Raw genomic sequence first — 18,257 nt, 5'->3', positions numbered from 1 at the left:
CCTCATCCATTTGTACTAGAATTCACGAAGATAGATTCCCCAACTGTTAGTTACATTGTTGCTATTGTTGGTTTTTAAAAATTATTATTATTATTATTATTATTATTATTATTATTATTTTAATTACCTTTGCAGGTCTTGCCATCCTCTTGCAGGATGTAGCCACGGGGACATGAACACTGGAAACTGCCCTCGGTGTTCTTACAAATGAAATTGCAAGGTTTGGGAGATTGGTTGCATTCGTCCAGGTCTAAGGTCAAGAGAAACGGGGTGAGGCAGGCAAGAAAGGATGCGACATGCTCAAACTTCCATCACCCCTCTGCTCCCAGACAGCATGACAGAGTTGGTAATCCGACGATGTCTGGAGGGGCGTCCAGCTTCGCCGCCCCTGTTTTAACCATGTGGGAAATCTATTTGATTCGATAGTTGCGCTCCCTCCATATTACTTCATTTCATTTGGGGTGTGATTAGAACTGGTTGTGCCCCATTGCAGACCATCCACAAGGATGAAGCCAGTTTAAAACTATTTTTTAAAATAAATACATAAATAAGGTAACGTAACAGTCTTTGCTGTTTTGGGGGGGGCAGGTCTCTGCATGTCTCAATCACTAACTCAGTCTTCCACAACTGGGTGCTCGCCAGATGTATGTATTTCTTTATTTTCACCCAGCTCTTCAGCCAAAATGGCTCCCTGAGAGGCTTATCAAGATTAATAGTAAGATAGTTCCAGCCCTGAGGCTTACAAGCAAAAAGACGTGACACAAAAGGAAAAGGGATTGGGAGGAGGAGGAAAAGAAAAAAGAGAGCAAAACTCCGGCACCTGTTCTTAGTTTCAAAGTTCTTATCGGTGTTCTTTCTGGCAGGGCTACACAAGTTTCCTGTGACTGTTCCTTCTCTGGCCAATGTATGGGGCCAGGTTGGTCTCCCCCTTGCTCTGATGTTCTTCCTGGGAGGCAGGGCGGGGTGGGGTGCAGCCCCCAAGTGGCCCTGGGTTCTCTGGCCAATGGAGGAGGCTGGAGTCTGCAGTCCCCAGGAACGTTCAGTTGGAGCTAATATTTAGGGAGTGTTTCTCTCGATTTTCTTGGCTTTCAATACCCAAGAAAGCTGCTTGTTCTGCTAATATTTAGTGCCCAGTTGGAGAAGACTGGATTAGCCCAAATATGCAACATGAAATATCCGGTACAATTGTTTCCCATTGTTCTCTCCCTGACTCCCTCTCCTTCTCTCTCTGTGGTTTGCAAGAGCACAATTCATGCCAAAGTCCGTTCCTCTGTAAACATTCAACAGTTTCCATTCAACACCGGAGCTGCCAGCATGGCATAGCAGTGGGAGTGTTGGACCGGGACTCAGAAGTCCCGAGTTCTAGTCCCCATTTGGCTGTGAAGCTGACTGGGTAAATTTGAGCCAGTCGCTGACTCTCAGCCTATTGGGTGGTGTAGAAATGCAATCAATCAATCAATCAATCAATAGATTAGATAGATAGATAGATAGATAGATAGATAGATAGATAGATAGATAGATAGAAGGTGGGATATAAATGTAAGATTCAAAGAATAAATAAACTTACCCTGGCATGCTGTGCCAGTGATGTCTGTGGTGTAACCCAGTCTGCAGTGACAGCGGAAGGAGCCCATCGTGTTAATACATTGGCCGTTCTTACAAAGATTGGGCAACACCTTGCACTCATCAATATCTACGCAGAGAGACAAAGACCTCTGTTGAGAATGGCAACGGCCAGCACCCCATCCTGCTGCAAAGTCAGCTTCAAGGGGACAGGGGGAGGGTGGGGATGGACCCTTCCCCAAAGGGGGTGCATCACTGTCTCCCTTTTCACTAGAGCCCGATGACAGCTGTGAAGTCAGAATTCGCCCCCCTCAAGATCACTTCAGCTTCATTAGAGTCACCTGAAGTACACTAAGGTGCGGTGAAGTGCATTGAGGTTCATTTTTTTTACTCCAGCTGGTGGCGCCATTGCTTAACTTAGCTCTGCCGGGAAGGGCGTGCTGGCTGAAGTGTGACCCTGAAAATATTAGGACGCAGTTGCCAGTCAAAGGCCAGGGGTCAAGCGGCATGGTTTGCAAGCCAAGGGTCTCAGGTTCAATTCCCGGCACCTTAGGGATGTGGAACATTAACAGCAAAATCTTGCCCTCCCCCAACTTGAGGAGGGACGGGGCCGTCATGAAACGCCTGATGCCAGGTCCATCCTGACTCACCTCTCCCGTCTGTCATGTAGCCTGGCCCGTGGGGACACATCTTCTTGTAGTGGGCTGTGCCAGGGAAGGGGCAGAGCTCGCACTGGGGCCCCCAACCCCGCCCTCCATTGCAACAGCACTCCGATTTGGTGACCTGGTGGCGGTTGGTGGATGACATCTGACACATGGTCTGGAGCACCTCGGTGAAGCAGAATCCTTGGCGGGTGTCTGGGTGGGCGGAAGGGGGAAAGGGATGGGCAGTTATCAGAGCACCCCACAGCCCCCGGAGTCAGGCAAGCTCCAGGCTTATCACTGAAGGAAAATCTCAGACCCCCTTGGAATCTGGGCTGGCTGTCAAGATCCACGCCCACCCCGCAATATTGTGGATCCAAAATTTCTGGTTTCAAATCTACCTTCTGCGAGACGCTTCACAAAAAAGATAATTTCTAGAGCAGAGGTGCAGAACTTGAGCCCTGCCCTTGGGGGGCAAATCTTTCCCCACATGTCCATGCCCCCTTTTCCTGGCCACGCCACTGCCTGCAAACCACTGACGGTTTGGTGGTTTCCTGGCCTTGGTGCAGTTCCCCCCCACCCTCCAGTTCTAAAAGGCTGAAATGCCTCTCCTAAGGTTAGTGACTGGCAGTGAGAGCTTTAATATGTGGGTGCTTGGTTCCGCCCCTTTGCCCTTGGCCACACCCACCACTGGAATGTGGCCCCTGAGAGCTTCTCTGATGCCCGCAGAGGTGGGGATCTGATGCTGGCAGGACAGGGGCGAAGCCTTGTTGTGCCTGATGGCTTAGGGGTGGAGCCTGATGTATGTGGCGGGGAAGCTAATAGGAAAAGCTCTTATTAAGCCAAGCTGCCCCCTCTCCTCCAGTCTGGCTTTTTACCCTGTGATGGGATTTCTTCTCCCCAGGAAGAAAGCAGCTAAAACCCTAAAACAGCGGTGGGGAACTTCAGGTCCAGGGGTCAAATATGGCCCTCCTAGGTTCCCATTCCAGCCCTTCAGGGTTCTCCAAATGGCCATGGCTCTTTCCCCTGGCACCACCCCCTCTTCCCCAACCACCAGTCGTTTGATGGCGCCCTGGCTCTTGTGTACTCCCGCCGCCCCATTATAACTGGTTGAAATGCCTCTCCTAAGACAAGAGCCATTGGCAATAGGAGCTTTAAGTGACAACAGGCTGGTATTTTTGTATTTTTGCCCCAATCCTTGGGGCCACCTCTTTTGCCTTTGTCCCGCCCACTATGGGAATGTGACCCTCAAGAGCTTCTCCGAAATGGAATCTGGCCCTTCTGCTGAAAGCGTCTCCCCACCATTGCCCTAAGACCTCTGCTCAAACCCTGTGAGCAGCAAACCCTAGCAGGTTTTCAGCTACCCACTGCAACCGTCCTTCAAAATCTCCCGTTTGCCAGTGGGACTGCTCCAGAGGGCATGGTGCATGAGCCACGTCATTTACCGAGACATTCAGTGCTGGAAGGACTGCTTTGGAAGCCTTCGTTGCAGTCACAGTGGTAGCTGCCCACGGTGTTCACGCAGCGCCCGTTGGGACAGATGCCTGGCTTTGTACGGCATTCGTTCTCATCTGACAGCAGGAAAAGATGGAAAAAGAGTCGGTTAGGAGTGGAAGGGAGAGCACGTTTCACATCTGCTACAGGTGCAGCATGGTGGGGAAGAGACTCAGCTACGAATCAGCACGTGTCCAGTTTGAATCTCCCCTCTGAGCTGAGCTGACCACGGGCCTTTAAGTCAAGGGTTCTCAACCTTTTTGGGTCGGTGGTAGGGATGTTGGAGGAATCCATCTGGGGGGTGCAGCTTGACGAGCTTTCATTGTTTCGGCCCCCTCGACTTTGGTCTGTTTTCTGCTGCGGGGCCTGACTTGGTCTGCAGCGAGTTGGGCCATTTCATGGTTTTTCTCTGTGTTTTTTAATTTGTGCAAATTACAACTGAATTTTGCACTAATGTGCATAATTTGAGCCATTTGCACAAATCGCCACTGCAATTTGTGGAAATTATGCAATGTTGCTCAAATTTCGGCTGCCATTTGCGCAAATCTCTGGGCAAATTACAGCTCACCGCAAAGTAATATGCAAACAATTCACAACATTTGGGAGGAAAGCTGCAGCTTGGCCCACAAATGCAAACTGAGCAGGGCATGCTGCAGAACTCTGTCAATCCAAAAGAGAGACGGATTTTCCAGTGACGGATATCCCTAGGTGGTGGACACATCTGGAATTTTCAGAGAGTTGTCATGGGCACTCTCACAAAATGGCTATCATGTGATGGGTGCTTGCCCATTCACAAAATGGCTGCCACGGGGGGTGGACATGACTGGTCTGAAAGCACTCATTTCCCTGAAGGCAAATGCCATAAAAACGGCATTTAAAATTGTATCAGCTAGAAAATTGTTCAAACATTTGTAGTCTACCAGATATAACTGGAGAGTGTTTGACGCAACTCCTTTGTAAAATACATAGTGAAATTGTTTGTAAGATCTGTTCTGATATTGTTGGTTGAAAATTTATTTATTAATACTAATTATAATTTGCACAAAAATACTCAGTTACTAGTCCAGTGTATTGTGGTTGGTTCCTTGCACTTACAGTGTTTGGTTTGAATCAATTTATTGTAAATTTCAACAAAAGAAAACAAATGATAAAAAAGAAAGAATATACACATACACAGTATAACTATATGTGTGAAAAGTATCAATTACAATTGGCTACAACAGTCTAAAAAAACTTTAATAAAAGCAGACCAAAAATCCATATATGTATCCATTTGCGAGTTGGTGAGTACCAAGACAGATGTCCATGGGGACATTCATGCCCATGGGAACCATGATGGAGACCCCAGCCTTAAGCCAAGTGACTCTCTGTCAGCCTCAACTCTTCCATCTGCAAAATAGGGATAATAATGCCGACCCATCTTATAGGGTTGTCACAAGGATTATGACAACACAATGTAGAAATCTGTGTTGCTGTTCCAGTTGTTATTATTACTGCTGATGTTGTTCTTACATTTTTTTATTGAAAAATTCCCAATCGCAATGGAAAAAAAAGCAAAGAATGATTTTGACGATAATGGCGGCACCATAAGCAAATAGAATGTTCCTTCCCAATTTACTGATGCATTTAAAAGCATAGAAGCAAGACTCTGCTGAAAACGATAGTTTCCAAAAATTGAGAAGTTTATATTCTGATGTCAAGTAAAAAACCCTTATCCTCCCAATTCTTTCCCCACTTTCTCTACCCTCTCTGGAAGGGAAATAGTTACACCAGCTCCAGGGCTGCCATTTTCCCCTCCTTCTCAGGTGACGACTCACAGGGTACAGGATCCAAAGCCCCCCACAATCCGCCCCTGACATGCCCCTTTCCCCCCAGCACCATTGGAGCCTCAAAGCATCCAGTGCTGCAACGAGGAGTTTTGACAATATCTTACGCCCTCTGGCAACCTCTCGGGGACCCTAAGATTGCAACCTCAACTGAACTCAATATGTACTCTTTTGTCCTATAAGGAGTATTTTCACACTCTCTTTTCAGCCAGTCATTAATCTAACCTTGTGCATAATTTTTATTTTTTTTAAAAAAGAACCCCAAAGGAATTTATATAAAGCAGTGCAGCTTTGCCACTGAGCAAAAGTCATTCAGCTCAGCCTTCCCCTGGATCCAGAGGTTTCAACAGGACCCACACATGTGTTCCCCTGCCATTGTCAGGAGGACTAGAAACTTGAGCTTCTTTTGCTTAAAAAAAAAAAAAAGGATTAAAAAAAAGTATACCACCTGTGCAGCCTTCGCCGTCAGGCCTGCGTAGCATCCCAGGGGGGCAGACGCAAGCAAACGTTCCAATGAGGTTCTTGCACATCATCCCGTGAGATTCACAGTCATGCATCCCCTCCGTGCATTCGTCCAAATCTGATAGAAATGAGTGTGTGTGAGAGAGGATGGCACGTGTGAGGCAGGAAGGCCATGGCTTGGTGGTACAGTATGTGCTTTGAATGCTTCCTATCCATCAGCTCTTTATTCAGAAACATGAAGACCAATATCTTAACTTTCTTTTAAAACAGGAGCAGAGCACCTGAGTCCCAGGTGTCAAATCCGGGCCTCCTGGAGTTGCAATTTGGCCCTTCGGGGTTCCCCACATAGCCATGGCCCTTTACCTGGCCCGTTCTCCATTTCCCCCAACCACTGATTCTTTGATGTTTTCCTGGCTTTTGTGCAGTTTCCCCCCAGTTCTAAAAGAAATGCCTCTCCCAAGGTTTAGAAGCGGGCAGTAAGACCTCTAAGCTAAAATATGCTGGGATTTTTAGTATTTTTGGCTCCACCCCTTTTGTCTTTAGTTCCATCCCCTTGCCTCTGACCTCACCCACAGCTGGATTGTGGCCCCGGAGAGCTTCTCCAAAATCAAATTTGGCAGTCGGGTTGAAAGACCTCCCCTGGCCTTGTTTTAAAGGGGAGGGCCATTGCTCCACGACAGAGCATCTTCTTTGCCCGCAGAGGGTCCCAGGTTCAATCCTGGCATCTCCAGGTAGGTATGGGATTAAAGACTCCCTGGAGAGCTGCTGCCAGTCAGGGGAGACGATACTGAACCAGATGGACCAAGGGTCTGACTCTGTATAAGGCGACACCCTTAAAGCGACCTTTTATCCAGAACCATGAGGACTAGAACCTTAGTCCACTTTTAGGGCAGGGGTTCAAACCCTCTCTGCCTGGAACCCTGGAGAGCCATTGCCAGCCTGCCCCAAAGTGGGCACTCTCCAGATGCTTTGGACTGCAACTCCCATAAGCCCCATCCAGCAAGGTCAGGGATGATGGGAGTTGCAGTCTCCACTATGCCAGTGGTTGTAGCTCGATAGGCGCCCTAGACAAATGCTTTTCACACCTCGAACCTTCTTGAGGTTCCTTACCTTTGCACATCCTCCGGTCAACCCGTAGGGTGTACCCAGATGGGCAGGTACAATCGTAGGAGCCGAGGGCGTTGATGCACCGGAAGGCACAGAGCAGTGGATTCAAGGCACACTCGTTGATATCTGGAGGGTGGAGATTGCAGGGGGTGTGGGGGGAGGAGGTTGGGTGAGGTGAGAGACACATCATCCCATCCCACTGGAGGATGCCAGCTCCTTGGCTCAGCCTCAACCCTTTGGGATGGGGACTATCAACTTATTTTAGCTGTGGTGGGTAAATGGAGCTTCCATCAACAGGAGCTGTGGACCTCTGAACTCCAGAGGCAGGAGACCAACAGCAGGGCAGGGTTGTTGGCTCCGTGCCCTGCTTGTGAGCATCCCAGAGGTTTTCCCTCTTGGGAACAGAAGATGGGGCGACATGGATCTTTAATCTGATTTCACGGGGCTGGTTATTCTGAAATGCACCCTGCAGAGAGGTCACATCCTTGGACAGTTGTCCTCCAGGGTGCTTTGAGAGACACCCTGCTTTTTGTCCCAGAGGATGCTGTTTTCAGGCAACAGAACCTTCAGGGGCAAATAGAAAACAGAATGGGACCATTTTCTGAAGGAAAACCACCCGAGGCACATCGGGTCCATGTTCTGGCTTGGGGATCCCCTGCTGCTTTTCCTTTAAAATAAAAGTATCCACTTCAAGCACTCTTAAACTGAAAGGTCTGTTTTATTGTAATGTGTAGCTTAGCCCTTACCGGCACACAGAATCGGCCAGCTGTTGAGTGGCAAGCTGGACCAAAGAAGAGGTAAACAGAAGGTGACGATTCTGGTATACAATGCATAGAATTCTAGATTGGAAGGTCGTTTTGGAGGGTGCCTTGTCCAGCCTTCCCCAAGCCGGCGCCCTCCAGCTGGGTTAGACTACAACTCCCATCATCCCCAGCTGGCTAGAAGATGATGGGAGTTATAGTCCAACGCAGCTGCAGGGCGCCAGCTTGGGGAAGGATGACCTAGTCTGATACTCTAGTCAGTGTAGGTATCTAATCCCAGGTTTGTTCATAATAAAGTGCCCCAGGCCTGGTACGGTGGGACACAATGTGGTTTAGTTTTTTCAGGGTAGGGAATGTTTTTGAAGCCCACCCCACCAGCCATCCCAAAGGCAACCCGTTACCTTCGCACGTCATCATAGGCCCTGGCTCAAATCCCTCGTCGCAGGCACACTCAAAGCCCCCAACCACATTGGTGCAGGTTCCGTTCCCACATGGATTTCCGATGGAGCATTCGTCTGTGTCTGGCCATGGGAGGAGAAAGCAAGAGGGCAAGGTTAGCTTTTAATGAACACACATCTGTTTTGTACGGCTGCCATTGCTATTCAATGTGCAATGCTAGGTGTGTTGGCTCAGAAGTCAGACCCGTTGTGCTCAATTACTCTTTAGCGGGAACCAAAATAGGGGTATTTGTGTGTGTATATCTATGTGTTTCTTAGTGAGATCACAAGGGAGGGGCCCAACCAATCAGCAACGCGAACAGCCAGCATGGCCAATCAGCAGGGTGAACAGCTGGTATGGCTAATCAGCAAGGTGAACAGCTGGTATGGCCAATTAGCAGGGTGAACAGCCCATATGGCCAATCAGCAGGGTACACAGCTGGTACAGCCAAGCAGCACAGCACACAGCCGTCTTCTGTTGCAAATGTACAGAACAGGTTTTCTGCAGAGTTCAATCCTGGGGAGGAGAGGAGGCACTTGGACTAAATGCAGTGAGGGTTCTGTCTTGAGTACCCCGGCAATTCAAGGCATAATATCACTGTGCTTTTCTTCTGGTAAATGATATTATTCTAGGCCAGTGGTTTGACTTAATGACAGAACAACAACAACAACAACAATCAGTGTTTAACCATGCAAGTCCAAACATGTCTACTCAGAAGTAAGCTGCACTGAGTTCAGTGGGGTCTTACGTCCAGGTCAGCAGGTATAGGATGGAAGCTGAAATGGTGGATAAAATTTGTAATGATTTTTCTTTTAAAAGAAAACGGTGACCATGGGGTGTGATCTGGCTACCTGTCTTCCTCTCCTGCCTCTGCCACACCTGCCACACTCACCCACACAATTCACGCCCGTGTAGTCGAGGTTGTATCCAAAGGGACACTCGCAGCGGAATGACCCGTCCGTGTTAATGCACACCCCGTTGATGCAAATGCCTGGATTTTCTGAGCATTCGTTGACATCTAGAAGGCAAACCCATGGAAAGCAATAAAGCATTATGTACGTGTTAGTTGTTGTTTTTGTTGTTGTTGAGTGGACAATAGTTCAACTTGTGTTTTCATTCTCTCTAACAATACCAATGGAGGAAGCAGAGTTTACATATTTTAGAGGTGTTGAACCTCTTTTAGCCCGAGGGCCAAATTCAATTTTGGAGAAGCTCTCAGGGGCAGCATTCCATTGCTGGGTGGAGCCAACAGCAAAAGGGGAGGAACCAAAGACAAAAGGGGTGGGGCCAAAATACCAGCAGATTGTAGCTTAAAGCTCTTAATGCCACTAATGAAGCCCTAGGAGAGGCATTTCAGCCTTTTAGAATGGAGAAATAATGCAGAAACATCAAGCAACCACCAAATAATCAGTGGTTGGGGAAAAGGTATTGGGCCAGGGGAGGGGCATGTGGCCTTATGGGAACCCTGGAGGGACAGCTTTGGCCCCTGGACCTGAGGTTCCCCACCCCTATTTTAGACAAAGAGCTTTTCTATACCAGGCTGCTAATCTGCCCTATCTACTTTCAGTTTCGTTGCAGAATTGAGATCTGAGCATGACACGAAGAGTGTTTCTTTTCCTGCTTTTCCACTACAAAACCTCTAGGTGGCACCCTGGTACAATGGAAGAACACAATTACAGAAACAGAAAAGAAACATGTTTTCTTTCTCTTTCACAAATAATACCACATTTTCCCTGTTCTAAGAAACTTGCCGAAAGTACTGTTTAAAAAACGAAAGTGAAACTGGAGGGTCATCATGTTGTCCAAAGAACCCATAAACAACTGTAAATACAGATAGAGGAGGGCACAATAAATGCCTCATGTAGAAAAGCTCAAAGACATTTTACTCTGCCTCTTCCCCCGCTTTGCAGCTCAATAGAGACAAACAGCAGAGAGAGAAAGGCAGCCAGGGGATCCATAATACTCTCCATTCTTCTCTTCCTATCTCTGGAGAAAGCATTCAGAATTCTCAGCAGTCTGTCTTACATGCAGACATGTAAGGCCGTTTCTTCCAGTAGAATTTTAAGGTTTGTTGCCTATAGGGATGTCAGAGAATTTCATTGTGGGGGGGAGTTTGATGAGTTTTCTGAGGTTCGGCCCTTTTGGACTTCCAAAAGTTCCAAAATTGGGTGGGATAGCTAATAGTTTGGAAGACAGAAACAAAATTCAAAGTGATCTTGATAGACTGGAGCGCTGGGCAGAAAACAACAGAATGACATTTAATAGGGATAAATGCCAAGTTCTGCACCTAGGAAAAAGAAACCAAATGCACAGTTACAAGATGGGGGATACGTGGCTCAACCACACTACAATCGAGAAGGATCTTGGAATTGTTGTCGATCACAAGCTGAATATGAGCCAACAGTGTGATGTGGCTGCAAAAAAAGGCAAATGCTCTTTTGGGCTGCATTCATAGAAGCATCGCTTCCAAATCCTGGGAAGTACTAGTTCCCCTCTACTCAGCACTGGTTAGGCCTCATCTGGAGTACTGTGTCCAGTTCTGGGCACCACACTTTAAGAAGGATGCAGACAAGCTGGAGAGGGTTCAGAGGAGGGCAACAAAGATGATCAGGGGACAGGAAACAAAGCCCTATGAAGAGAGTCTGAAAGAACTGGGCATGTTTAGCCTGGAGAAGAGAAGACTGAGGGGAGACAGGATTGTGCTCTTCAAGTACTGGAAAGGTTGTCCCAGAGAGGAAGGCCAGCATCTCTTCTCGATCCTCCCAGAGTGCAGGAAACGGAATAATGGGCTCAAGTGACAGGAAGCCAGATTCCGGCTGAACATCAGGAAAAACTTCCTGACTGTTAGAGCAATACGACAATGGAACCAATTACCTGGGGAGGTGGTGGGCTCTCCCATACCAGAGGCATTCAAGACAAGGCTGGACAGCCACCTGTCAGGGATGCTCTGACTTGGATTCCTGCATTGAGCAGGGGGTTGGACTCGATGGCCTTATAGGCCCCTTCCAACCCTACTATTCTATGATTCTATGATTCCTTCTGGTTCCCGCTGCAGCACATTTTTTCCCCACAGGTTCTGCAATTTGAAGAAATTTCTGAGCAATATGCATAAATTTCTGAGCAATTTGCACAAATTACAGCTGAATTTGCACAAATTGCTCAGAAATTTGCACAAACTGCTCAGACATCTGTGCAAATTACTCAGATGTTTGCACAAATTGCTCAGAAATTTGTGTGCATTGCTTGGAAATTTCCACGAATTGCTCAGACATTTGCAAAGATTGTGGAACCTGTGGGGAAAGCTGCACAAAAAAGTCCCCAGAGTTTGGGGAGAAGCCCACAGCTCAGCTCGCAAATGCAAATCGAGTGGTAGATACCACAGAACTCTGTCGAGTAAAAAAAGAACCGGATTTCCCAGCGACACATATCCCTTGCTGCTGATCTGAAAATGGATTTGGCTCTGGAGTCTTCCTGTGTTAGGAGGAAAATCTTACCTTCTCTGGTATCTCCCAGTCCGGGAACGGCACCATGACCGTATGGGCAGAGCTCCTGGAAAGCAACTACAGAGGGGGATAGAAACAAGAATGTGGGTGCTTTTTTCTCTTTCTTTAAACATCTAATGTTGTTTTGTATTGTATTTGTATTGTATTCCTTAGCCCTGCTAAGGAAGTTCCACCAAAAAGGGTCCCCAGAGGTAACATTTGAGAAGGAATTTAGGCTCCGTCGATTTGGTCATGGACTACTTACAACGGCACATGACAGCGCTGAGGACCGAGAGCTATGTAGCCAAAATGGGGCTACTGAGAAATAAGAGCATGCTGGTGAAGAACCCAAGGTTTGGAGAAGTAGAAAGAAAAATCTTTAGGAAAAAAGAAAAAGAAAAAAGGGATTTCTCAGAAGCAGCATGCTCACTGGGTACTGAATGTGGAATGTCTGTTAATGGGGGTGGGGGAGCAGAAAACTGGGGTGGGGAGAGGAGGTGGAATGGAATAGAGTGTCTGGAAAAGGGCTTGGCTGGCTGTTTGGAACACTGAGCAGGAACACTCCACATGGGGCCATTTTTGTTGTTGCATGGCCCACTTGCAGATTTACAATTTGGGAGGTAATTTCAAGTGATGTCAGCCAGATATCGAGCTGGAGAGATATATCATTTGGAGTTCTCAGAAAGCTATTTTAAAGCTGCCCCCGAAGAAGCCCCCCAAAAACAACACAGCCGCGGAGGGCCGGATTGCCCCTTGGAACTGAGGTTCCCCACCCCTGGGCGACACAATTGATAAGTCAGAGTCCCGGGAGACACTTACCATTGCCCTCCTGCGGGCACAACTCACACGGGTCGCCCCAGCCTTCTCCTGGCATCTTGCTGCAGCAGCACCGGGCCTTGGTGGTGTTGAAAGCCTTGGGGACGGAGCATTTGCCATTGTCGAAGCGGGTGAAGCAAAAGCTCTGGCGTGTGTCTGCGAGAGAGGGACACGTGTGTGGGAAAAATGTGCGTGTGTGGAAAAAGGCAAATCCCATGCCAGGGGGTGGCGAAGAAAGGGACCGGGGACAAAACAGACACGGTTGCAACACCCTTTTATACAAATCGACTGTGTGACCAGAAATTTATTTATTTATTTATAACATTTCTATCCTGCCCTGTATCATTAAGATCTCAGGGCGGCATACAGATAAAATCAATGTAAACAGTATAAAACAATAAATAATTTAAACACCTAAAAACATATTAAACTATCAAACAAGCTAAAACCAGTTAAAATCTAAAACAGTTAAAACAATGTGCTAGGGAATGCATTTAGCCCTCAAAGGCTTTGGTAAAAAGCCACGTTTTTACTTGGTGCCGAAACGAGACCAATGTCTGTGCCAATTGGGCCTCCAAGGGGAGGGCCTTCCACAATCAGGGTGCCACAGCAGAGAAGGCCCTCTCCCACGTCCCACCGCAGTGTATGTCTCATACTGGTGGGACGCAGAGGAGGGCCCCTCCCACAGATCTCAGTTCTCGGGCAGGCATATATAGGGAGAGGCGCTCCCTCAAATATCAAGGCCCCAAGCCGCTTAGGCTTTAAATGTCATCACCAAAACCTTGAATTCTGACCAGAAGCATATTGGCAGCCATTGCAATTCCTTTAAATATTACAGCTTTACCCAACCTGGTGCCCTTTAGATTTGTTGCCAGCTGGGAGTTGTACTCCAACACTTCTGGAGGATGCAAGGTTGGGGAAGGCTCGAACACAGTGATGTAGTGGTCAATTTTGAACTGCAGGCGCTCATTGTGACAGCCACATCCCCAAGGAGACTCCAAATATTCAGTCAGCTGGGTTGATCCATACAACAAACCAGTTCTAACTGTTTTCATATCCACCAGGAGCAGATCTTTGGTAAACCCAAACCATAGGGATGTACAGATTTTGCAAAATATGTTCTGTCTCCATTTTGCAGATCGTTGGGTACCTTTAGTTCCATCATCCGCTCATTGGCAGAATAGGATTTCCCCCTGATTTTCCAAATTTGCATTTGCGTAAATTTGCATTTACACAAATGAGCACTTGCGGAAATTTGCATTTACACAAATGCGCACTTGTGCAAATTTGCATTTGTGTGAATGTGCAAATCCCGCCAAAATGCACATTTCCGTGCTTTAGCTTATGGGGGGAAATGTACATCTTCAGCCTGTGCTTTTTTATTTTATCTATTCTTTTACGACTGAATTTGTCTAAAATTCCAGAAAGTAAAGAAACCGGTTTTGCAAGTCACTGCAATCCATGCAACTTGGGAAAAGGCAGTGCACTGTGAAATCTGTAGGTCAGATTCGTAGAAATCCAAACTCATTTGATTCCATTGCGGATTTCTCTGACATCCCTACCGTACTGCAGAACAGGCAGCTGGCTGCACCCGTCCTGGTTAGCCAAGGGTTCAGCTGGCCGGACAATGTGGTTCATGGAGGGTGGAGCCAATGTGGTCATCTTGCCCCTCCCCAGGGAATTGCCAACGGGAGGCCCCCACAGTGATGCAGCTGGGCAGTACTCACCAAAGCAGCGGCGGCCGTTGTCGGAGAGCACAAATCCCGGCGGGCAGATGCACTGGAAGGTTCCGGGAGTGTTGGTGCAGGTCCCAAAGAGGCAGATGTTGGGCTCCTCCTCGCATTCGTCAATGTCTGCAACCCATCCCAAAAGGGTCAGCTCCACGGGATGGGCCCTCTCCTCCCTTCCCCTCCTCAGCCTGGGTTTTGGCTAGGGAACTGGAAGGGCCTGTAGCTCAGTGGTGGAGCCCCTGCTTTGCACGCAGAAACTCCCAGGTTCAATCCTTGGCGTCCCCAGGTAGGACCCGGAAAGACCCCTCTCTAAATCCCAGAGAGCCAGAGGGGGACAGACAGCAGAGGAGAGCGGCCGAGGGGTGTCTTGGAAGCATCCGCTGGGCCACGGTAGGGTGGAGTGGATGCTGGAACGGGTGGACCTTGGGGGTCTTATCCAGCTATAAGGACAAAGGGCCTGATTTGGTAGACGGCAGCTTGCTCTGTGCACATGCGTCCCCCTGCTTACCGATGCAATTGTCGTTCTGCACCTCGTAGCCCGGTGGGCAGATGCAGCGGAAGGAGCCTTCCAGGTTCTGGCAGGTCCCCGGAGAACACGTCCCTGGCAGGCTGACGCATTCGTTGATGTCTGCAAGGGAGGGAGCAAGGGGGCGGGGCGGTCGGTTCTCTGTGGCTCCAGGGAGGAGTCACCCCAAAGGGCAGCAATGTAGCACCCCCAGGGAGGCTCCTGTTGCCCCCTCACCTCACAAACAGGGATTCCCAGCATCTCAGGGGACACAAGTGTGAGTGTGCTTGCGGGGAGTTTCCCCTCCTCTCTGCCCCACCCCTGGAGTTCTAGGAGTCAGGTGGGCCCCACAGACGGATGGGGGCAATTCCAGAGGAAGAGGAGAAAAGGGAGGTTCTCATTCAGCCTGCCTTGGGTACCCCCATCCTGGGGTTTCAACGAGGAACGTAAGGCGGGGCTGTGAGGGAGTTTGGGATTGGCTGGGGCGTGGGGGCATGCCGTACGGCTGTGCACTATAGGAAGCCTCTCCAGCTTGCAAAATTATGCCGAAGACATGCTCTCAAACTGCTAAATATTCATGTGCTTAATGTATTAAGGACCTCAGCCACTTTCTCCCAAGCTGAGACAAGCAAAGGGCTCTTTATGCCCCTCCCTCTGCAGCGTGACCAGCAAGAGAGGTCCTGGAGGAGCTCTTTGTCCTATTATGTCCCTTGGTCACTTTCTCCCAAGCTAAGGCACTAGCAAAGGGCTCTTTATGCTCCTCTCCCTGCAGTGAGAAGAGCAAGAGAGGCCTTGGCGGAGCCCTTTGCCCTATTGTGTACCTTTTCTTCCAAGCTGAGACACTGGCAAAGGGCTCTTTATGCCCCTCTCCTTGCAGTGCAAGCAGCAAGAGAGGCCTTGGCAGAGCCCTTTGTCCTTTATGTCCCTTGGCCACTTCCCCCAAGCTGAGAGACACAAGCAAAGGGCTCTTGTTGCACACTGGACACTCCCTCCCTTTAAGGGCCCTCTAGAGAGAAGATTCCATAGGCACCCACCGACACAGTTTTTGCCATCTGGCGTGTGGTCATAGCCCTCTTGGCAGAGGCACCGGAAAGAGCCAACATTGTTGATGCACTGCCCGTTGCGGCACACCTGCCCCGCCAGGGAGGAGCACTCATCGACATCTGTGGGGGAGAGCATGCAGGGAGGTGAGAGTGGCTGATCCTGGAAGCCTGCCCATCCTCCTCCCACCTGCTTCTGCCCGTCCCCCTCCCACCTGCTTCTGCCCGTCCCCCTCCCACCTGCTTCTGCCCGTCCCCCTCCCACCTGCTTCTGCCCGTCCCCCTCCCACCTGCTTCTGCCCGTCCCCCTCCCACCTGCTTCTGCCCGTCCCCCTCCCACCTGCTTCTGCCCATCCCATTACAGGGTTTCTTACCCATACAATCATTGTTGTGGGTCAACTCAAAACCAGGGAAGCACAGACAGTTGTAGGACCCCACAGTGTTCTTACATGTCCCGTTCCCACAGGGCTGGCGGTCGCATTCGTCTATGTCTGTGGGAGCCAAAAATGCAGGATGCAAGTAGAGACTACATCATGTTGACATTGCACTATGGAGAATCAACCCGCCCACTTCCCATACGTTATTTCCTTGTCAGCCTGACAATGACCCTGTAAGGTAGGCTATGATTTCGCTCTCTGTATCACATATGGGAAGGAGGTGGGGGGGTGAAAACTGTTAGCCTAAGACCTCCCAGAGAGTCAGGAACAGAGGGGAGATTTGGGCAAGGAATGTTGTGGCTCACGTTTTAAAAAAGAAAACCAAAAGTATTTGTGCTGTGGAAGATGGCTGGAAGATCACACTCAGCTGTTTATACAGGCAGATAATGTTATGCAGTCATGACAGAGCCCTGTATGGCAGGAGGGGGGGACCTTAGGCCCTTGGGCCAAATTTGGCCCTCCTTGGGTTCCCCCAGCTAGCCACGCCCCCTTTCCTGGCCCCACCTTCTTTCCACTGACTGGCGATCATTAGATAGTTTTCCAGATTTTGCACTTCTTTTCTGCCATCTGGAAAGGATGAAATGCCTGTCCTACAGCTTAGTTACTGGCAGGAAGTAGTGCTGGACCTACCATTAGGTGGGGTGAGGCAGTTGCCTCAGGCGGCAGATGCTGGGAGGAAGCAGCAAGGTGTTCAAGGCGAGAGCTGTGTGCTGTGCAGCCTGCTCTGCGCCCCCTAAGTTAGCCTGCTGCCTTCAGGTTCAGGGAGAACGTTGTCCTATCATTAGTGTTGAAGACAGATTCATCTGCCAGTCCAGGCAGCTTTCATACATGGAATAGGAGGTGGCACCATCTTGTCCTTCACCTCAGGCACCAAAACGTCTTGGGCCAGCCCTGGCCGGAAGAGCTTTCAGCTACAATAGGGTGGCATTTTTGGCCTTTTGGATTTTTGCTTTTGGCCCCACTCACCGCTGGAATGTGGTCCCTGAAAGCTTCTCCGAGACCGTACAGGGGCTGTGTGCGTAGCCAGCATGACAGCATCACGCGGCCAATCAGGCTCGGCTATGGGATGATATCACAAAGCTAATTCAGAGTAAAGGCAATGCCCTTGCTCTGAATCAGAAGACATTTCGGGGAATCCCAAATGATCCCTTATCGTTCATTGAGGGGTGCATTTTGCAGGGGGAGACTTTTTTTGGGAAACACTTCCCTGTCCTGCGCCCAGACTCAGCTCGGTCCTACGAAGTTCTTGGAGTAAGAGGACTTACAAAGGACCACTGTATCATAGATGAGGAATGCTCGAATTGTTAAGTGATCCTGTTGAGCACACCCATTTCCTTTGTCAATTTAAAACACATTGGCAGACCATAAGGGTTCTGTTAAAAAAAATGGGATTCATACCACACTGAATCCAGCACGTATGGACACACAGAGACAGATACACAGGCAGCCTCTCCAGCATAAACTAGTCTTGTTTTGGATGAATATGGAATCAGTTTTTGGTAATCCCCAGCCCAGGGCTTTTTTGGACTGGAGCCGCAAGTGAGAGTTGAAACCAGATTAGCTCTGGTTTTAAAATCTGCAGTGTAGACATGCCAGGGAAATCCTTGGGCCGTACTAACCCATGCACATTGTCAGATCGCCGGTGGCTTTGAACCCGTTGAAGCAGATGCAGAGGTAGCTGCCTTCTGTGTCGACGCAGTCGCCATGGCTGCAAACATTGGGGATCTCCTGACACTCGTTGCGGCCTGGAAGAAGAAAACATAGAAAACCAGCAGCCCAGACAAGCGAGGGGACGAAGTCGCCAGGTTGCAGCTGCTGTGAAAAGCAGAGGCATCATAGAATCATAGGGTTGGAAAAGAACTCTGGGAAATCAAAACTACCCTCGCGAGGGGGAAAAAGCTCTCCCCTGATTCATTCTCCTAAAGCACTTCTAATTTTCAAAGCACTATACAATC

The 18,257-nt window shown here is 49.0% G+C and overlaps 1 protein-coding gene across 1 annotated transcript in view; it reads right to left on the bottom strand.

The window, feature by feature from the left end:
* Nucleotides 1–18,257, bottom strand: part of FBN3 (fibrillin 3) — a 144,644-nt gene that overhangs the window by 9,946 nt on the left and 116,441 nt on the right. The window contains exons 44-58 of the mRNA XM_084825954.1: nt 17,922–18,047; nt 16,240–16,356; nt 15,860–15,988; nt 14,829–14,948; nt 14,318–14,443; nt 12,594–12,746; nt 11,787–11,852; nt 9,185–9,310; nt 8,256–8,375; nt 7,097–7,219; nt 5,973–6,104; nt 3,650–3,775; nt 2,214–2,420; nt 1,568–1,693; nt 128–250 (exon numbers count right to left, since the gene is read on the bottom strand). Of these exons, the coding sequence (XP_084682080.1) occupies nt 128–250; nt 1,568–1,693; nt 2,214–2,420; nt 3,650–3,775; nt 5,973–6,104; nt 7,097–7,219; nt 8,256–8,375; nt 9,185–9,310; nt 11,787–11,852; nt 12,594–12,746; nt 14,318–14,443; nt 14,829–14,948; nt 15,860–15,988; nt 16,240–16,356; nt 17,922–18,047 (1,920 nt within the window). The remainder of the gene's footprint in view (nt 1–127; nt 251–1,567; nt 1,694–2,213; nt 2,421–3,649; nt 3,776–5,972; nt 6,105–7,096; nt 7,220–8,255; nt 8,376–9,184; nt 9,311–11,786; nt 11,853–12,593; nt 12,747–14,317; nt 14,444–14,828; nt 14,949–15,859; nt 15,989–16,239; nt 16,357–17,921; nt 18,048–18,257) is intronic.

Source organism: Heloderma suspectum, chromosome Z (genome assembly GCF_057233095.1).
Source record: "Heloderma suspectum isolate Gila_16-S chromosome Z, 16-S_ref, whole genome shotgun sequence".
NCBI classification, from domain to species: Eukaryota; Metazoa; Chordata; class Lepidosauria; order Squamata; family Helodermatidae; genus Heloderma; species Heloderma suspectum.
This window is presented reverse-complemented; position numbering and strand designations above follow the sequence as displayed.